This window comes from Squalius cephalus (genome assembly GCF_949319135.1).
Source record: "Squalius cephalus genome assembly, chromosome: 3".
Lineage (NCBI taxonomy): Eukaryota > Metazoa > Chordata > Actinopteri > Cypriniformes > Leuciscidae > Squalius > Squalius cephalus.
In genome coordinates this window covers 61,367,495-61,387,384 of record NC_137124.1, presented here as the reverse complement: position 1 = coordinate 61,387,384, position 19,890 = coordinate 61,367,495, and the positions used below count along the sequence as shown (strand labels likewise).

At 44.9% G+C, this 19,890-nt stretch overlaps 1 protein-coding gene across 2 annotated transcripts in view; it reads right to left on the bottom strand.

The window, feature by feature from the left end:
• Nucleotides 1–393: 393 nt before the first annotated feature.
• Nucleotides 394–19,890, bottom strand: part of LOC307155574 (ELAV-like protein 2) — a 31,350-nt gene continuing 11,853 nt past the window's right edge. Inside the window, exons 2-6 of one of the 2 annotated variants that reach the window (XM_079866317.1) lie at nucleotides 19,738–19,841; nucleotides 13,642–13,795; nucleotides 12,415–12,622; nucleotides 6,661–6,699; nucleotides 399–840 (exon numbers count right to left, since the gene is read on the bottom strand). In XM_079866317.1, coding sequence (XP_079722443.1) covers nucleotides 537–840; nucleotides 6,661–6,699; nucleotides 12,415–12,622; nucleotides 13,642–13,795; nucleotides 19,738–19,841 — 809 coding nt within the window. In that variant the 3' untranslated portion in view covers nucleotides 399–536. Of the gene's footprint in view, nucleotides 841–6,660; nucleotides 6,700–12,414; nucleotides 12,623–13,641; nucleotides 13,796–19,737; nucleotides 19,842–19,890 lie in introns of both variants that reach the window. The other variant, XM_079866318.1, reaches the window with a different exon arrangement.

The following is a 19,890-nucleotide window of genomic DNA, read 5'->3' as shown; positions in this document are numbered from 1 at the left end:
ACGGTTTGATGTGTTTTTTACAGTATTGTTCTGGTAACCACAGCTGCCAGTTTTTTTCCGTAAAAACAACAGGATTTTTTTTTACAGTGTTGTGATGATTCTCTGCGTGACATTATAAACCACATCAAAAAACAACAGCAGATCCAGCAGAAATGTTTCAATTTCTCTTTTATAAAAATAGATGCTTTTAAACTTCCAAGCGATTTTAAGCTTCTTTTTTTTTTTTTTTTACCATATATAAATCGCTTTACGAATTTTGGCCTTTTTACATCAAGAAAACAATTACGTTAAGTAACATTATGCAACCAAGAAATAAACTTAAAAAACAAAACTCACAAGTCAATGTTAAAGAAACAAAATTATTAAATGAACTTTAAAGCACTTAGACCAGAGAAATGTAGAAATCTAAAATAGAAGATGACTCGAAACCAAAACACTCAAAGTTACAGTGGCTGTTATTCCATTGAAACAGATGTTTTTAAAAGTAAACCATTTTAAGAACAGAAACAGTAGATGAAGTATCCGCGGTGTTGGGCTCAGGCCGTGTGCGTTCGGCTGGTCTTGAAGGAGACCTGCAGAACCCGTTCCCCGAGCCGGTACCCGTTCAGGCTAGCGATAGCGACGGCCGCCTCCTCGTAGCTGCTCATGGTCACGAAGCCGAAGCCTTTGCACTTGTCTGTGCTGAAGTCTCGTATGACCTTGACGTTGATGACGGCGCCGAACGGGCCGAAGATCTGCCAGAGGACGCTCTCGTCTGCGTCCGGGGCGAGGTTATACACGAAGATACACCAGCCGGCGGCGTGAGGGAAGCCGACTCCATCGATGGACGCGGGAGAGAATCTGCGGCCAGAAACGACAGAAGAACAAACCTCTGTTAGAGGATTCACTGACATGCAGCACATACCCATCAATTAAGATCTTCATGCGTGCTGTCCGGGGGGAGGGCATGAAGGTCTCTAGAATCAGCCAAACAAAACAAATCTTACAAGAGATCTATAGTTTTTTGTATACTTAGTCAAAAGTCCAAGCGGCAGCTATAGTTGCCGGTGGGCAAATGCCTTGTAAGTACATATATCATGGGAAAATGGGGTGTACTGTGTTAATAGGTTAATAAATCAAGTTTATTGGTCTTGTTTAGTGCATAAACATAACTTAACCCTTTAAATGACATCTCTATATAGATATATTTTTTTCTTCATTCTATTATTTGTATTTATTTATTTTCATTTACCTTTTTGATACACAATGCCCTGTTATGGCTGCACTTTGTTCTGCACTATGTTCCACAACTTTAACCCTTGTGCGCTGTTCGTTTGAGGTTTACAGTCAGGCTGTTTGGGGTCTGAGAGACCCCAGGCAACAAAATGCTATTTTGTAACAATATATATATTTTAAACAAATGTAATTTTACTCAGTTTATTAATGTTTTTACTCTTCATTTGGACATTTTTACTCCACAAAATGTTCAAAAAAAGAAAAGAAAAATTCTCCAAAAAGAAAATTTGCCTTATAAAATACCCACATTTCTAACTTTCATTCATGGGGATAACATGGATAATTTGACATGGTTTAGTGTAAGATTTTTGGCCAAATCTTGGAAAATGCAGTTTTAAAAGTAAAAAAAAAAAAAAATCACTTTAACCAGTAGATGGCTGCAGAGCTCTAAAAGTACTAAAAGTTTCAAACTAAAAGACATCTTTTCACAAGTTTTTCCAGTTAGATTCATATCTACATATAATGAAATCACAATTATAACAATAAAAGTTACTTTTTGTCAAAGTTTGGCAGTTTTTGTACTGAAAAAAATCAGTTTTTCAATAATGTTCCATTATGATTAGAATCAAACCTGATCAGGATGTTACAAAGAGAAAAGTTGGAGTTTTTAGAGTTTATCATTTATTTCAAACATCTGTTTTTCATATAATTCTACAAATTTAAAGTGTGCCACTTCATTTCTGTCTGTGTGTTCTGTGTTGTTTCTGATTTTGAGGATGAATTTTGTCCATTGATCAAATTCATTTGATTCTAATCATAATATAACATTATTTTTTTTCAGTACAAAAAGTGCCTAAACTTTGAGAAAAAGTAACTTTTATTATTATAATTGTGATTTCATTATATGTAGATATGAGTACAACTGGAAAAACTTGTGAAAAGATGTCTTCAGTTAGTCAAAAAGCAAATAGCAAATAGTGGTGCTCTGCAGCCATCTACTGGTTAAAGTGATAATTTGTTACTTTTAGAACAGCATTTTCCAAAAGATGGGCAAAAATCTTTTAAAAACACTTAACCATGTCAAATGATCCATGTTATCCCCATGAATGAAAGTCAGAAATGTGGGTCAAAAAGACCCTGAACAGCGCACAATGGTAAAGGCAAATGGATTTGTTGTTTGTTGTGTTTTCATATTCAAGAGATTATAAGCTAGATGCAGTTTTTTTTGGGTCTGCATCAAATGTTCTTCGACTTTTATACATAATAAATTTGTTTATGAATAAAGATTGATCTGTTGAAAGCAGTTATTTTGAGATAAATGCCAAATGTTCTCCTCCTATTCATATTTTACATTGAAGGGGTGCATACAACATATTTGCCCACCGGCAACTATAGTTGCCGCACATTCAAATATGATTTTCAAGAAAGAAAAAAAAAACCTGGGGAAAATAAATGCAGAACATGTTCACATAGGACACTATTAACAGGATTATATGCATGAAACCATTCAGAAAAATTTGGGCACAAATGGGTTAAGTAAACATAAATAGTTGAGAAATAAAACGTGTGTAACAGTATATTGGATCCGTGCAGCTCTTAAAGTGACAGCAGCCTAATATTCCTGTTAAAGGGTAACTAAATCCTAAATCAACTTTTTTTAAGTTAATGATCTGTAAGACTGGGGCTTTATTAGTGCTGTTCATTGATTCGAGTAACTTTTTTGACATTTGAGTATAAAGTGTTTTAATTCTACAATATATAGTGCTGCCCTCTTCAGGGTGAACAGTGGCTATTGGATGTTGCGGTGCTGTGTGACGTAAGCAGGTTCCAGCTCACCACGCCCCTGCAGCATAAAAACATCTCGTTTCGTCAAAACCACAGTAGCGAGTCAGGAGTTGGAATTGCGAGTATTGAAAACGATCAGGATAGCGTATTTTAGCATCTATTTAGCATAGCATTTATATAGTTATTTAGATTATTTTGTGTAGCCTAGGTAGTTAATTAGCATAATTGTTAGTGTAGTATTGTTAGAAGCATCGTTAGTTAGTAGCATAGTACTCCAACAGTTAGGATAGCTTCAAGTTAGAGTAGATTTATCTGTGTTTAGTACAGTGGTCAGGGTGTGACTGTGACAGGGTGTAGTGTTCCTGGTTGACTGCATAGCTTTCCAGCAGACCTGGAAATTAGGCGCCAGTGGTTGCATGCACTTGTCCTGGAAGACCGTGAGTTCCCGCCTAGAGCTCAAGTGTGAAACCTGCATTTAATGCGGGATTGCTTCTCCAGCGCAGTAGAGGTGGACATGGGCTTCTCCACACAGCCAAACGCTGCTCCTCCTGCACGGACTCCGCCACCGCAGCGGCGTCTTGATGTGAGTATGAGTGATCATATATTTTTAAATCACAATTTATGGTTAGGCTAAAGTTAATCCTCTGGGGTCGACAAACGCGCCGGCGCATTTTGCTGGATTTTTTCACATAGCGGCAAAATATGAATATGCCCACAGAGAGCGCGCGTTATTGACATCAACTCTATATGACACATCAGATTCATGTACTTTACGTCCGACGCTGTGAGGAATAATAATAACGTAATAGTAATAATAACTACTTATTATTAATGGCTAGGGGTGTAACGATTCATCAACTTTATATTCCTATGATCCAACTACATCGATCTGTGCTCGGCAAGTTGGCCTTCCGGACGACATATATCGATCTAACATCGTTTTAAAAGGTAATGAATCGATTGTATCGATACTAGGAAATAACGCATTGGATTTAAGCACGTCAGACTTTATATGGATGTTTTTTCTTAGCACTTTTAATGATAAAGGCGTTAAACGTTACTCGATTCAGTCTGCCTATCTGTGACGTCATCGCCATGCGTGATGCGCCAGCAGCGCGAAGACAACAAGCAGCGCGAAGCCTCTCACCTCAGAGAAACGGGCTCTCCTGTCCTCTCAGCCGCTATACTGCAGTAGCGCGCACTCTTCAGTTGCACGCGCAAATGCGCCGGCGCGTGCTGTAGGCCTATATCGCTTCACTATATATAAAGCACAAAATAATCTACAAGCATGCAACGTCATTACGTTTTAAATTAGAAAAAAACCCCCGTGTTGTCCAGATTCAGTATCTGCAGTCAGATGATGTTGTCAGGCTATATGTCCGTGTCATTATTCTACCATTATTTTCATAACTTGTAACGAAATAAAGTCTCTCACCTCAGAAAAACGAAATTTCATGTCCTGTCATCGTGCACTCTTCAATTGCACGTGCAAATGCGCCGGCGCGCGCTGTATCACTTCACTAAAGCGCAAAAGAAATACGAGCATGCAACGCCGTAAATTAGTAAGTTACGAAATAAAAGTAAAATACCAATAAATTACGTTATTGGTATGTCATGCGTGTTGCTATTTATCAGGAGCAGTTTCCATGTTTCTTTAGCAGTTCTTCTAAGTATTGTGTATCACAGCCTAATTGTTGTTTGTTTCCATAACAAAATGCCACTTACTGATTATTTTGTATATTTTTATATGACTGTGGTGGCTCATACCAAGATTGTATGAATAAAAACTAGTTTGGGACTGCTATATAGCTTAACCTCGCAGTGCCTACTGTTTATCAGTATTTGTCATATTCTTACAATTTTTTTTGTATGTTAAGTAAAGGGGGACAGAACTTTTGTTTACACAAAAATTGTTGACACATGTATTATAATAGGCCTATATAATTCCTTCAAAGGTGGGTCTCGGCTTGATGACCATGGGGAGATGTGGGTCCAATGGCCAAACTATTCAAAACATCATTCAATATTGTGATAATCGTAATTAATAAATCACAATTACAATTTCAAGGGAATAATCTACAATTATGATTTTTGTCATAATCGTGCAGTCCTATGTTATTCAAATAAAATGTGAATGCATTTGACATTAATTGTTGTTTACTTGTTTGTTTATATCCATAATTAATTGATACCGGATTCCCTTACAAGAATTTTTGGCTAAAAAGACACTGAATCGATTCGGATCGTATCGTTCTAAATGAACCAATATCGTCCTTGAATCATATCGAGCGATACGAATCGAATCGTTGTTAAAACGAATCGTTACACCCCTATTAATGGCCCCATTCTCCCTTGCGCGACTGCTTCGCTAACATCGTCGGACGCCGATCGCGATGCGGGAGTTAAGACCGCAGTATGAGCCAGCGGCTCGAATTGACATGGCTCTAACCCTGTGTCCACAGACAATTCACCCTCCTCCACTTCAGGTGAAGGTGGGGGAGAAAAGTCCTGGACTTCAAATGGCAGCTCTGTTGCAAAGCTACTTGCGTCACTCCAGTCACACTCCATTTTAGCGAATCTGACAGCAGCTGTCAATTAATCCGTCACTGCGGGTCTCAAATGCACGCCCCCCTGCTCAGCCCCGCCCTCGGTTCGTCCCCTCAAGTTTCGAAAACAAAAATAGGGAATCGATTTTAACAGTCTTTTCTCAGAGCGCGTCCAGCTCGTCACGATACGCCCGCAGCGCACGCGCGCCACACAGCAACTGCAGGCTCTGACAAACACACATAACAGCAGATTATACTTCTGCATAATGTGTCTCTTTTTACTACAAAAATGTAATTCTGCCGGTATTCAGACAGTCTCATGCATACAGATACAAATTCGGGCAACGGTCTACAATCGCCTACATAAGCGAAATTTGTTTGACATTTCTAATCAAACACATCCATGTTGAAGACTGCAGTGATGTTTGTCATTGATGTTATGGCAGTCCACTCTGCTTATTGTTTTTCGAGAATGTTGCACTCCTGTTTGTCATTGTGCACGAAAGCTCACGCCAATAAATCATCAGGAATATTTGCTGACTTGTGTGTGTCTCAAGCGCCCTCTTAACGTTCGTCCTAATGCCTGTTAGTTGTCCGTGGATTTGCCTATATTTGGCAAATGGAAAATCGTCTTTAGACATGGAAAATCGATTTTACAATCGATTCAATGAACACTTATGTCTCAAAAATCAAACAGGATTTTTCCACAAAAGTGACAGCCCTACTATGCAGTGCTATTTTACATTTGATTATTAATTTTCTCTACCTCTAAATTACTGTTGGACTTACCTGATTAAATTGAAAAGCATGTTTGTCCTATTGTATTTGTTCTATTGCTCATAATTTCGTTATTTGTTCTAAGTTTATTACTGACATTTTATTTATCTAACAACAGTTAGGTTTGTAGTTTTTGGTGTCAAAACCTCATTACAGTTATGGGTCAAAAACGACGAAGACAATAACTAGGCCCATTTAATTTATTACGTTTTGTGGTTTGGCCCGACGGCCGAGGGCGATCTGTGTTGAGTATTACATGACATCTCTTACTAGTGTATGGTGCTGTGTCAGAAGTTCTCAGATGTTAGTTTGAAACTGACATGAGATTCACACGTACCTCTTGACTCCGTAGGAGGTGTTGAGGAAGTTGTCCAGCCTGAAACACACACACAGACTAAGTGAAGCAGCTCAGACTCGAGCAAGCGAGGGAATACCTGAATCTATGCGTCGGGTGCATGAGAGCGAGGGAATACCTGAATCTGTGCTCCGGGTGCATGAGAGCGAGGGAATACCTGAATCTGTGCTCCGGGTGCATGAGACCGAGGGAATACCTGAATCTGTGCTCCGGGTGCATGAGAGCGAGGGAATACCTGAATCTGTGCTCCGGGTGCATGAGAGCGAGGGAATAACTGAATCTGTGCTCCGGCTGCATGAGACCGAGGGAATACCTGAATCTGTGCTCCGGGTGCATGAGAGCGAGGGAATACCTGAATCTGTGCTCCAGGTGCATGAGAGCGAGGGCATACCTGAATCTGTGCGTCGGGTGCATGAGAACGAGGGAATACCTGAATCTGTGCTCCGGGTGCATGAGACCGAGGGAATACCTGAATCTGTGCTCCGGGTGCATGAGAGCGAGGGAATACCTGAATCTGTGCTCCGGGTGCATGAGAACGAGGGAATACCTTAATCTGTGCTCCGGGTGCATGAGAGCGAGGGAATACCTGAATCTGTGCTCCGGGTGCAAGAGAGCGAGGGAATACCTGAATCTGTGCTCCAGGTGCATGAGAGCGAGGGAATACCTGAATCTGTGCTCCAGGTGCATGAGAGCGAGGGCATACCTGAATCTGTGCTCCGGGTGCATGAGAGCGAGGGAATACCTGAATCTGTGCTCCGGGTGCATGAGACCGAGGGAATACCTGAATCTGTGCTCCGGGTGCATGAGAGCGAGGGCATACCTGAATCTGTGCTCCAGGTGCATGAGAGCGAGGGCATACCTGAATCTGTGCGTCGGGTGCATGAGAACGAGGGAATACCTGAATCTGTGCTCCGGGTGCATGAGAGCGAGGGAATGCCTGAATCTGTGCGTCGGGTGCATGAGAACGAGGGAATACCTGAATCTGTGCTCCGGATGCATGAGAACGAGGGAATACCTGAATCTGTGCTCCGGCTGCATGAGACCGAGGGAATACCTGAATCTGTGCTCCGGCTGCATGAGACCGAGGGAATACCTGAATCTGTGCTCCGGGTGCAAGAGAGCGAGGGAACACCTGAATCTGTGCTCCGGGTGCATGAGAGCGAGGGAACACCTGAATCTGTGCTCCGGGTGCATGAGAGCGAGGGAATACCTGAATCTGTGCTCCAGGTGCATGAGAGCGAGGGCATACCTGAATCTGTGCGTCGGGTGCATGAGAACGAGGGAATACCTGAATCTGTGCTCCAGGTGCATGAGAGCGAGGGAATACCTGAATCTGTGCTCCGGCTGCATGAGAGCGAGGGAATACCTGAATCTGTGCTCCGGCTGCATGAGAGCGAGGGAATACCTGAATCTGTGCGTCGGGTGCATGAGAGCGAGGGCATACCTGAATCTGTGCGTCGGGTGCATGAGAACGAGGGAATACCTGAATCTGTGCTCCGGGTGCATGAGAGCGAGGGAATACCTGAATCTGTGCTCCGGGTGCATGAGAGTGAGGGAATGCCTGAATCTGTGCGTCGGGTGCATGAGAACGAGGGAATGCCTGAATCTGTGCGTCGGGTGCATGAGAACGAGGGAATACCTGAATCTGTGCGTCGGGTGCATGAGAACGAGGGAATGCCTGAATCTGTGCGTCGGGTGCATGAGAACGAGGGAATACCTGAATCTGTGCTCCGGGTGCATGAGAGTGAGGGAATACCTGAATCTGTGCTCCGACTGCATGAGAACGAGGGAATACCTGAATCTGTGCTCCGGGTGCATGAGAGCGAGGGAATACCTGAATCTGTGCTCCGGGTGCATGAGACCGAGGGAATACCTGAATCTGTGCTCCGGGTGCATGAGACCGAGGGAATACCTGAATCTGTGCTCCGGGTGCATGAGACCGAGGGAATACCTGAATCTGTGCTCCGGGTGCATGAGAGCGAGGGAATACCTGAATCTGTGCTCCGGGTGCATGAGAGCGAGGGAATACCTGAATCTGTGCTCCGGGTGCATGAGAACGAGGGAATACCTTAATCTGTGCTCCGGGTGCATGAGAGCGAGGGAATACCTGAATCTGTGCTCCGGGTGCATGAGAGCGAGGGAATACCTGAATCTGTGCTCCGGGTGCATGAGAGCGAGGGAATACCTGAATCTGTGCTCCGGGTGCATGAGAGCGAGGGCATACCTGAATCTGTGCTCCGGGTGCATGAGAACGAGGGAATACCTTAATCTGTGCTCCGGGTGCAAGAGAGCGAGGGAATACCTGAATCTGTGCTCCAGGTGCATGAGAGCGAGGGAATACCTGAATCTGTGCTCCGGGTGCATGAGAGCGAGGGAATACCTGAATCTGTGCTCCGGGTGCATGAGAGCGAGGGAATACCTGAATCTGTGCTCCAGGTGCATGAGAGCGAGGGCATACCTGAATCTGTGCTCCGGGTGCATGAGAGCGAGGGAATACCTGAATCTGTGCTCCGGGTGCATGAGAGCGAGGGAATACCTGAATCTGTGCTCCAGGTGCATGAGAGCGAGGGAATACCTGAATCTGTGCTCCAGGTGCATGAGAGCGAGGGCATACCTGAATCTGTGCTCCGGGTGCATGAGAGCGAGGGAATACCTGAATCTGTGCTCCGGGTGCATGAGACCGAGGGAATACCTGAATCTGTGCTCCGGGTGCATGAGAGCGAGGGAATACCTGAATCTGTGCTCCAGGTGCATGAGAGCGAGGGCATACCTGAATCTGTGCGTCGGGTGCATGAGAACGAGGGAATACCTGAATCTGTGCTCCGGGTGCATGAGAGCGAGGGAATACCTGAATCTGTGCTCCGGGTGCATGAGAGCGAGGGCATACCTGAATCTGTGCTCCGGGTGCATGAGAACGAGGGAATACCTTAATCTGTGCTCCGGGTGCATGAGAGCGAGGGAATACCTGAATCTGTGCTCCGGGTGCAAGAGAGCGAGGGAATACCTGAATCTGTGCTCCAGGTGCATGAGAGCGAGGGAATACCTGAATCTGTGCTCCAGGTGCATGAGAGCGAGGGCATACCTGAATCTGTGCTCCGGGTGCATGAGAGCGAGGGAATACCTGAATCTGTGCTCCGGGTGCATGAGACCGAGGGAATACCTGAATCTGTGCTCCGGGTGCATGAGAGCGAGGGAATACCTGAATCTGTGCTCCAGGTGCATGAGAGCGAGGGCATACCTGAATCTGTGCGTCGGGTGCATGAGAACGAGGGAATACCTGAATCTGTGCTCCGGGTGCATGAGACCGAGGGAATACCTGAATCTGTGCTCCAGGTGCATGAGAACGAGGGAATACCTGAATCTGTGCTCCGGGTGCATGAGAGCGAGGGAATGCCTGAATCTGTGCGTCGGGTGCATGAGAACGAGGGAATACCTGAATCTGTGCTCCGGGTGCATGAGAACGAGGGAATACCTGAATCTGTGCTCCGGGTGCATGAGAGCGAGGGAATGCCTGAATCTGTGCGTCGGGTGCATGAGAACGAGGGAATACCTGAATCTGTGCTCCGGGTGCATGAGAGCGAGGGAATACCTGAATCTGTGCTCCGGGTGCATGAGAGTGAGGGAATGCCTGAATCTGTGCGTCGGGTGCATGAGAACGAGGGAATGCCTGAATCTGTGCGTCGGGTGCATGAGAACGAGGGAATACCTGAATCTGTGCTCCGGGTGCATGAGAGTGAGGGAATACCTGAATCTGTGCTCCGACTGCATGAGAACGAGGGAATACCTGAATCTGTGCTCCGGGTGCATGAGAGCGAGGGAATACCTGAATCTGTGCTCCGGGTGCATGAGAGCGAGGGAATGCCTGAATCTGTGCGTCGGGTGCATGAGAGCGAGGGAATGCCTGAATCTGTGCGTCGGGTGCATGAGAGCGAGGGAATACCTGAATCTGTGCTCCGGGTGCATGAGAGCGAGGGAATGCCCGAATCTGTGCTCCGGGTGCATGAGAGCGAGGGAATGCCTGAATCTGTATGTCGGGTGCATGAGAGCGAGGGAATACCTGAATCTGTGCTCCGGGTGCATGAGACCGAGGGAATACCTGAATCTGTGCTCCGGGTGCATGAGAGCGAGGGAATACCTGAATCTATGCGTCGGGTGCATGAGAGCGAGGGGAATACCTGAATCTGTGCTCCGGCTGCATGAGAATGAGGGAATACCTGAATCTGTGCTCCGGGTGCATGAGAGCGAGGGAATACCTGAATCTGTGCTCCGGCTGCATGAGAATGAGGGAATACCTGAATCTGTGCTCCGGCTGCATGAGAATGAGGGAATACCTGAATCTGTGCTCCGGGTGCATGAGAGTGAGGGAATGCCTGAATCTGTGCTCCGGGTGCATGAGAGCGAGGGAATACCTGAATCTGTGCTCCGGCTGCATGAGAATGAGGGAATACCTGAATCTGTGCTCCGGGTGCATGAGAGTGAGGGAATGCCTGAATCTGTGCTCCGGGTGCATGAGAGCGAGGGAATACCTGAATCTGTGCTCCGGGTGCATGAGACCGAGGGAATACCTGAATCTGTGCTCCGGGTGCATGAGAGCGAGGGAATACCTGAATCTGTGCTCCGGCTGCATGAGAGCGAGGGAATGCCTGAATCTGTGCGTCGGGTGCATGAGAGCGAGGGAATGCCTGAATCTGTGCGTCGGGTGCATGAGAGCGAGGGAATACCTGAATCTGTGCTCCGGGTGCATGAGAGCGAGGGAATGCCCGAATCTGTGCTCCGGGTGCATGAGAGCGAGGGAATGCCTGAATCTGTATGTCGGGTGCATGAGAGCGAGGGAATACCTGAATCTGTGCTCCGGGTGCATGAGACCGAGGGAATACCTGAATCTGTGCTCCGGGTGCATGAGAGCGAGGGAATACCTGAATCTATGCGTCGGGTGCATGAGAGCGAGGGGAATACCTGAATCTGTGCTCCGGCTGCATGAGAATGAGGGAATACCTGAATCTGTGCTCCGGGTGCATGAGAGCGAGGGAATGCCTGAATCTGTGTCCGGGTGCAAGAGACCGAGGGAATACCTGAATCTATGCGTCGGGTGCATGAGAGCGAGGGAATACCTGAATCTGTGCTCCGGGTGCATGAGAGCGAGGGAATGCCTGAATCTGTGCGTCGGGTGCATGAGATCGAGGGGAATACCTGAATCTGTGCTCCGGCTGCATGAGAACGAGGGAATACCTGAATCTGTGCTCCGGCTGCATGAGAGTGAGAGAATGCCTGAATCTGTGCTCCGGGTGCATGAGAACGAGGGAATACCTGAATCTGTGCTCCGGCTGCATGAGAGCGAGGGAATACCTGAATCTGTGCTCCAGGTGCATGAGAGCGAGGGAATACCTGAATCTGTGCTCCGGGTGCATGAGAGCGAGGGAATACCTGAATCTGTGCTCCGGGTGCATGAGAGCGAGGGAATACCTGAATCTGTGCTCCGGCTGCATGAGAGCGAGGGCATACCTGAATCTGTGCTCCGGGTGCATGAGAGCGAGGGAATACCTGAATCTGTGCTCCGGGTGCATGAGAGCGAGGGAATACCTGAATCTGTGCGTCGGGTGCATGAGAGCGAGGGAATACCTGAATCTGTGCTCCGGCTGCATGAGAGCGAGGGAATACCTGAATCTGTGCTCCAGGTGCATGAGAGCGAGGGAATACCTGAATCTGTGCGTCGGGTGCATGAGAGCGAGGGAATACCTGAATCTGTGTGCGGGATGAATTAGCGCTCCAGTGTAGCGTCTGCCGGCCGACACACACGGCAGGCTCTTCTGACTGGGGTTGTTGGCGAACTTCACAGTGATGGGCTCGGTGGATCCGGGCGGCTTCTGTGCGTTCAGCCCTTTAATGGCCTCCTCGGCCTCGGTGCGTCGGTCGAAGCGGATGAAGCCAACGCCTCGCGACACGCCTGAACAGAGGTTAATATAAGTTCTTCACAGATATATTTTCACTCGTCTTGAACACCGAGTGTTTGAAAGTTTCATACTAATCCCCTTCATCTCAATGGATGTGCAGCGTATTTGTTAAACTCTAGTGTGAAGGAGCCCGGCACCGTCGCTAAGCTGAGAGCGCTTAAGAGTTTCAAAGAGAGAGTATTACAGTCTTCTACATGTAAATGAACTCTTTGCTGTATTTTCCTGTTAGAATAACGGAGTTCAGCCTTTAAAAACAAGCAGAAGCCACTGTCGGTAGCAGGCGGAACTAAAGCGCAAACGGCTAGCGCTCACCTATTCCTGTCGCTGTTTTGATTTCAGAAAATCAGTTCGAGCGAATGCTGACAACGTGATTATATTCATGAACCCACAGTATATATTAGTCAGGAGAGTAAACTAAAAGAAATGTTCTTGCCAATGGCGATTCTATTGCCAAGGTGTGTGTAGAGGGTTTCCAGTGTTCAGATGCAGCGTTCACATTATTCAGAACCGCACTAACAGAGCAATCGCAAGTTCGCTTCAATTTAACCGACCCTGCCCTGAGACCTGGTCCAGTAGTTCTCACACACACACACACACACACACACACACACACCCCTGAGACCTGGTCCAGTAGTTCTCACACAGACACACACCCCCCCCCCCCCCCCCCGAGACCTGGTCCAGTAGTTCTCACACAGACACACACACCCCTGAGACCTGGTCCAGTAGTTCTCACACAGACACACACACCCCCCCCCCCCCGAGACCTGGTCCAGTAGTTCTCACACACACACCCCCCTGAGACCTGGTCCAGTAGTTCACATACACACACACACCCCCCTGAGACCTGGTCCAGTAGTTCTCACACACACACACCCCTGAGATATGGTCCAGTAGTTCTCTCACACACACACACACACGAGAGCTGGTCCAGTAGTACACACACACACACACACACACACACACCTGAGAGCTGGTCTAGTAGTACACACACACACACACACACACACACCTGAGAGCTGGTCCAGCAGGATCCTGGAGGTGATGATGCGGCCGAACGGGCAGAACAGCAGGTCCAGCTCACTCTGGGTCATGGTCTTCGGGAGGCCGCTCACATACAGGTTAGCGTCGCGGATAGAGGCGGAGCTCGGGCGAGCGAACGACACCTGGGCAACACACACACACACACACACACACTAACTGGGACAGACAACTGGGCAACACACACACACTAACTGGGACAGGCACCTGGGCAACACACACACACACTCACACTAACTGGGACGGGCACCTGGGCAACACACACACACACACACTCACTGGGACGGGCACCTGGGCAACACACACACACACACACACACTAACTGGGACAGGCACCTGGGCAACACACACACACACACACACACACACACACACACACACACACTAACTGGGACAGGCACCTGGGCAACATAAGGCACAAAAATTTACCTCGGGGGGTCCCATGGTTTTTCATTAAAACTAAAATAATATAAAGATAATTTATTAGGTAATATATATATTTTTTTAATCAAAGTATTGCGCTGCCGCTCCCATTAGAAAGTAATTCAAATTAGATTTGCGTCTGAAAAGACGCTCAAGTGCGCCACACGCTGTTTTCTGAAGGAATTTATGCTGGTTTACTGTTGAATTTATAAACAGATACATTTTATTTATCGTGCCATTTATACGCCAAAAATAGTTTTTTTTTGTTTTGTTTTTTTTGCGTGTAAATGATACGCACTGCAAACCCCTTGTAGGAGTAGGGGTGTGGAGTAGGCCTACGTGCGTATTACCAGAGACAATTTATATAATTACACGCCATAAAGTGCGTATCATATGCACGCAAAAACTATTTTTGGCGAATAAATGGTACGAGAAATAAATGTTGTGCTATAGATAAGCACTTTCACGAGAGTCTGGCAGAGTGGATCCTCATTTTCACCTCACGATGACGGTAAGATAATATTTCTTTCTTTTATGATTGTTTGGTAATTTACTGATCTGAATAGAATGTCGACATTAACGCTTGTCCGGGACACGTGCGTGTTTTTAAGGGACTAGTGAAAGATAATTGTACTTGCCCAACCGGACAAATGCCCTGATTAAAACAATTTTCAATATCAAAAAATAAAATAAGAAATAACGTACTCGGTTACTAACGTAACCTCAGTTCCCTGAGAGTAGGGAAAGAGTATAGAGAGTAAAACTTAGATCTTAATTTTAAATCAGCCTACTTCAGTGTGATATTTTATCCTCATGCTTAACACTGAGAATTTGAATAATTGGAATGTGATGATCAGATGCAGATATCTAAATCAGAGAATATCATATAGGTTCGGGAGGTTGGCGGGTGGATTATTTATTTTTAACAGCAGATTCGGGGGACTCAAAGTGCACCAGATTAATGAATTTATCTTTAAAATGTAAAAAAAATTCTTCCGGGGGGGCATGCCCCCCGACCCCCCTAGAGGTCCGAGCTCAACCCACAAAAATACTGTGGGAAACACAGCAGGCTATATGATGGTCTACGAAAAATACACATTTAATTATCTTATTAAAATACATGATCGGGATTTTAGCGCCTCATTTTGAGCCAGGAAAAACACGGATTATTACGTAGATTTTGGGTGGAGAAAAGTCTTTGTTCATCAATTATGCACAGAGTTAATGCTCAGCTGCAAAAACATGTTCTGAAACACAAAAAGTTAAGTAAATGAAATTATAGTATTATATGAAATAAATAAATGAAAATATGCATATTATTACATTGTTTTTTTTTTGAGGGGGGGGGGGGGACCCCAAGAGCTTTGACACAATTCGCCACACTGCCCACATGTAGAAGCACTGTGTGCATGAGGTGAAGTGCGCACTCTAGTCTAATGTAATGAATGCTCACATGGAGAAGCAGCACGGCGGAAGGAGGAACGCTGCCGATGATTTATCCCCCTTCTAAAAGCAGAGCTGTCAACTCTACGCATTCAGCGCGAGACTCACGCAATTTACACTTCTCACACGCTCTCACGCCACACATCCATTTTCTCACGCAGAGAAAAATCGCGGAGCAAATAGGACACTGACACCGACAGACTGGACAGAGCAGGTTACTTATTATATTAAAAAAATTCAGGTTCTGTCCATTTTATTACGAAATTCAGACAATAAATTCATTGATTCATTGTATTGACCAGCGCTGACACCATTCATGTTGCATTCTTTATCATTAAAACATTAAAAATATAACGGATCCTGTCATGATTCTCAGAGAAGCAGAGACGGTAGTCGGATCTAAATGCAGCAGTAGACTCTAACCCTCTGGGGTCGGCAAACGCGCCACGCGTTTTGCTGGATTTTCTTCACATAGTAGCACAATAAACTTAAATTACTCCGTCATTTATGGTCATACCGAAAAAAGAAATATAAAAAAAGAATCTGTGATATTTCTACTTTTGTATGTTTTGGCGCTTGTAAATGTGACGTGACCGATCGCCTCATCTGTTACGTTTTATTTAAAGATACAGTACAACTTACCGAAAGGTATTTATAATATCGATCAACCAGTGTTTTTCAGCCACGGAAAGAGGTCAATAAAACTGCAGGACAACAATTATGGCACAGAACGTTACATTTACCTCAGGAAAACCATTTAATGACCAGCACATTAGTTGACTATAAAAATATAGAGTATTTTGGTAAATATGTGTACTATATTACATTTATTATATTTTTACTTGTGTCATTACATAATTGTTATTATAATGAGAACCACATTATATTTAATTTAATTTGTTATTTTTAACCTTTAATAATACCAGCTGATAGGGCTCTCTGTATGTTTACAGCATTATGTGAGATGTATTTTTTCTTCAGAAGAATTAACATGTAGGCTATCTACTGTAGCCTACCTAATATTTATCCAAAGAGTCAATATTGAATCAAGATTGAAATCAAATCCCAAGAATTGAAATCGTGAAAATTGTCTTAAGCAATAATACAAACAGTAGCCTACCAGTCATTGTACCATGTAAACATTGTAACGTTAACTAAACTTAACCCTTTAGGCCCCAGAGGTTTTTTCCTAAAACGTTCGATTTTGACATCTTAATTTCAAAAGGCTGTATCTTAAAAGTGATAATATTTCTCTAATTTACAGAAAGTCTCTATCTTTTAAGGATGACCCAAAGTTTATGTAGGGATTACATTTTCCCATCTAATTTGCATATGACGTCATATGGTGGCGGCCATCTTGGATTATAGAATTTTCATGAAAAGTCACATGTTTAAATGATAAAATGCAGCACTTCTTTCCCCCAAAATGTCCCTCACCTTCTGTATGCTATATTGCACAATACTGAAAGCTCAGGTAAATAGTAAGTTGTAAACAAACTGTGTAAATCATTACTAATAAATGGTAGAAACAAACTGAATGCATGTAGCGGTTGGCCTTTTGCTGTAGAGATTTTCCATTTACTACATACAGTAGGCACTCTGATTCCATGTATGGGGCACATATATATTATTAATATGACACACAAACACAAGTAGACAAGACCTGTTTAGTTCAAAAGCTCACTCGCCTCAGCAAGCCACAGATCATGAGTGAGATGACGAGACAAGACGAGAGACAATGTTAGTATTTTTTTTTTCTTTTTGTGGTTTTTGTTGATTTTTTTTTTTAGCTGACAAAGACGCACACATCACAAGGACATGAACACACAAATAAGAACACATATTGTACACTACTAAATGGTCAGGGAAATAGATAGTAAATCAACAGTGTAAATCATTACTAATAAATGGCAGACAAAAAAAAAAAAAAAGAATTTATGTTGCAGGGCTTTTGCTGTAGAGATAATGACTCCCTATCCATCCAGGTGACATTTCTTGTAGTGTTTCATGGTGTGGTCTTGCGTTAGACTATGCATAATAGCCCCAATGCCCCGTGTCACACCGCCTCTGCTCCTGCTACAAGCAGCAGCGCGGGCGCGGCCAGATCTGCCTCGCACGCGCCGAGTGTGCACAGCTCGGACTACTGTCATTGCGACTCCCCACCCTGCCTCCACGTTGCCCCATAACTGTCCTATGAATACTTCGACCTCCTCTAACATACCCAGTGGCATTAGACAAAGCCTCCACCACAATACTGTCGCCGCGATTGCGTAGAGGCGCACGGTCACCATGGCTAGCACGGTAAAAATCTCCCGCCTAACACTAACACGCCTGCTAAGTTCGCGATGGACACTCCGACCCCGGGAAACATTGTTCCCACCACTGACATTGGGCAAAGGAGCATATATATTGGGCAAATGATTCACCGTTTGTGCTTGGTGTAGGGCTATACTTTCACTTTCAGAATCACCGTCATCTTCTGAAGGCAGATAACGTTATTCCCCTTCAGAATCAGGGTCCGCGAATAGAAGACCCAACACTTCATTGCGGGTAAGCTTTATTGATGCCATTAGATAATAATAATAATAATAATAATAATAATCTAATGCAAATACTCGCTGACGTTGACAGTATTGCTCTGATAAAATGGCTCACTCGCACACTAGCTCCGCTTTTGTTCGCACTGATTCAATGCGCTCTAGCTCGAAGATTTTGTATAGAAGCATGACGTTTTTTTGAGTCGGGGATGAAGTATGACATGTCTGCCAACTAGTGGAGGGGAAGTCGAACGAAATTTGACACCCTATTTGATAAAATCGGCCGTTTTATTCAGTGCCGCATCTTGTCGAGTAAAAACTCTGACCAATCACTGCCACTCGGTCCGAGTGTAAAGAACCAATCAGATGCCTTCAGAGCCAGGAGGAGTGTCTTAGCAGTGTCAATCAAGTTCGCGTATGCGCTGATCGCCCCTCTCTTGCACAGCGCGTACCGTCATTCAAAATCAAGATTGCCGGTGTGCCGAGCAGCTGTGCTAATGGCGGACAAACAACCAAAACTACCAATTTCTCGAGTGGAACCTGCTCATACAACAAAGACAGGTAAACGGGAAAAGACCGATGACGATAAACAAGCCCGTCGGAGCCCATTGACTCAGTGTTAAAACTCTAGCCGCATAACATACAGATAAAATGTCACGCACTGTGCAAAGCAACAATTGAAACCTGCTAATTCACTGGCTTGTCATGTTGCTAAAATAATGTACTAGCAAACCTTATTTAGCATTACATATCGCTAGAATAATTATTTACATAGCCTACTGCAACGTTAGTTACCGTTATATTATCTTACTGGCTATTTATAACTCATAGAAAGAGTGCAACGTTATAAAGTTACATTACATGTGATTCTGACATGATGCTACATGCACTGCGCTCCTTCCTCTCCGCTTGTCTCAGGTAAATAATGCGTCTTCGGTCGGAGTCGCGCGTTCATGTGTTTTGGGGGCGTGGCTTTGGAAGGACACCAGAAGGGAGAGGGTGGACTGAATGGAAATAATGAGCTGTCTTTAAAACAGTCGTTAGAGGTCTACATACACTCGATTTTTATACTTTTTCAGAATACTTACATTTTAATTATGTATTGATATATACATAAAGTTTAAACAAATTTGAAAAATAAGTTTTTTAGACCATTCTTACCTACCCCAGCTTTAATACAATTCTGTTTAGTTACCAAATGTTTTGACAATCACAATTACACCTATTGTAATGCTGGTTGTTGTTTTTTTACATCCCCCCCCCCAATCCATCCATTTCTCTTGTGCAATTAAAATATCGTGATAATGCCATATACAGTGATAAAAGCTCAATCAATTAATCGCAGCATGAAAATTTGATACCGGCACATGCCTAACACACACACACACACACACTAACTGGGACGGGCATCTGGGCAACACACACACACACTAACTGGGACGGGCACCTGGGCAACACACACACACACACACACACTAACTGGGACGGGCACCTGGGCAACACACACACACACACACACACACACACACACACACACACTAACTTGGACGGGTACCTGGGCAACATACACACACTCACACACACAAACTGGGACGGGCACCTGGGCAACACACACACACACCTGGGATGGGCACGTGTGTGTGAGACAGAGGGACGGGTCTTACCTTGATGGTTTTGGCCTGCAGTTTGAGTCCATTTAAAATACTTATGGCTTTTTCTGCATCTTTGGGCTCCACATAGTTCACAAACCCGTAACCCAGACTCTGACCTACACACACACACACACACACACACACACACACACACACAGAATGGAC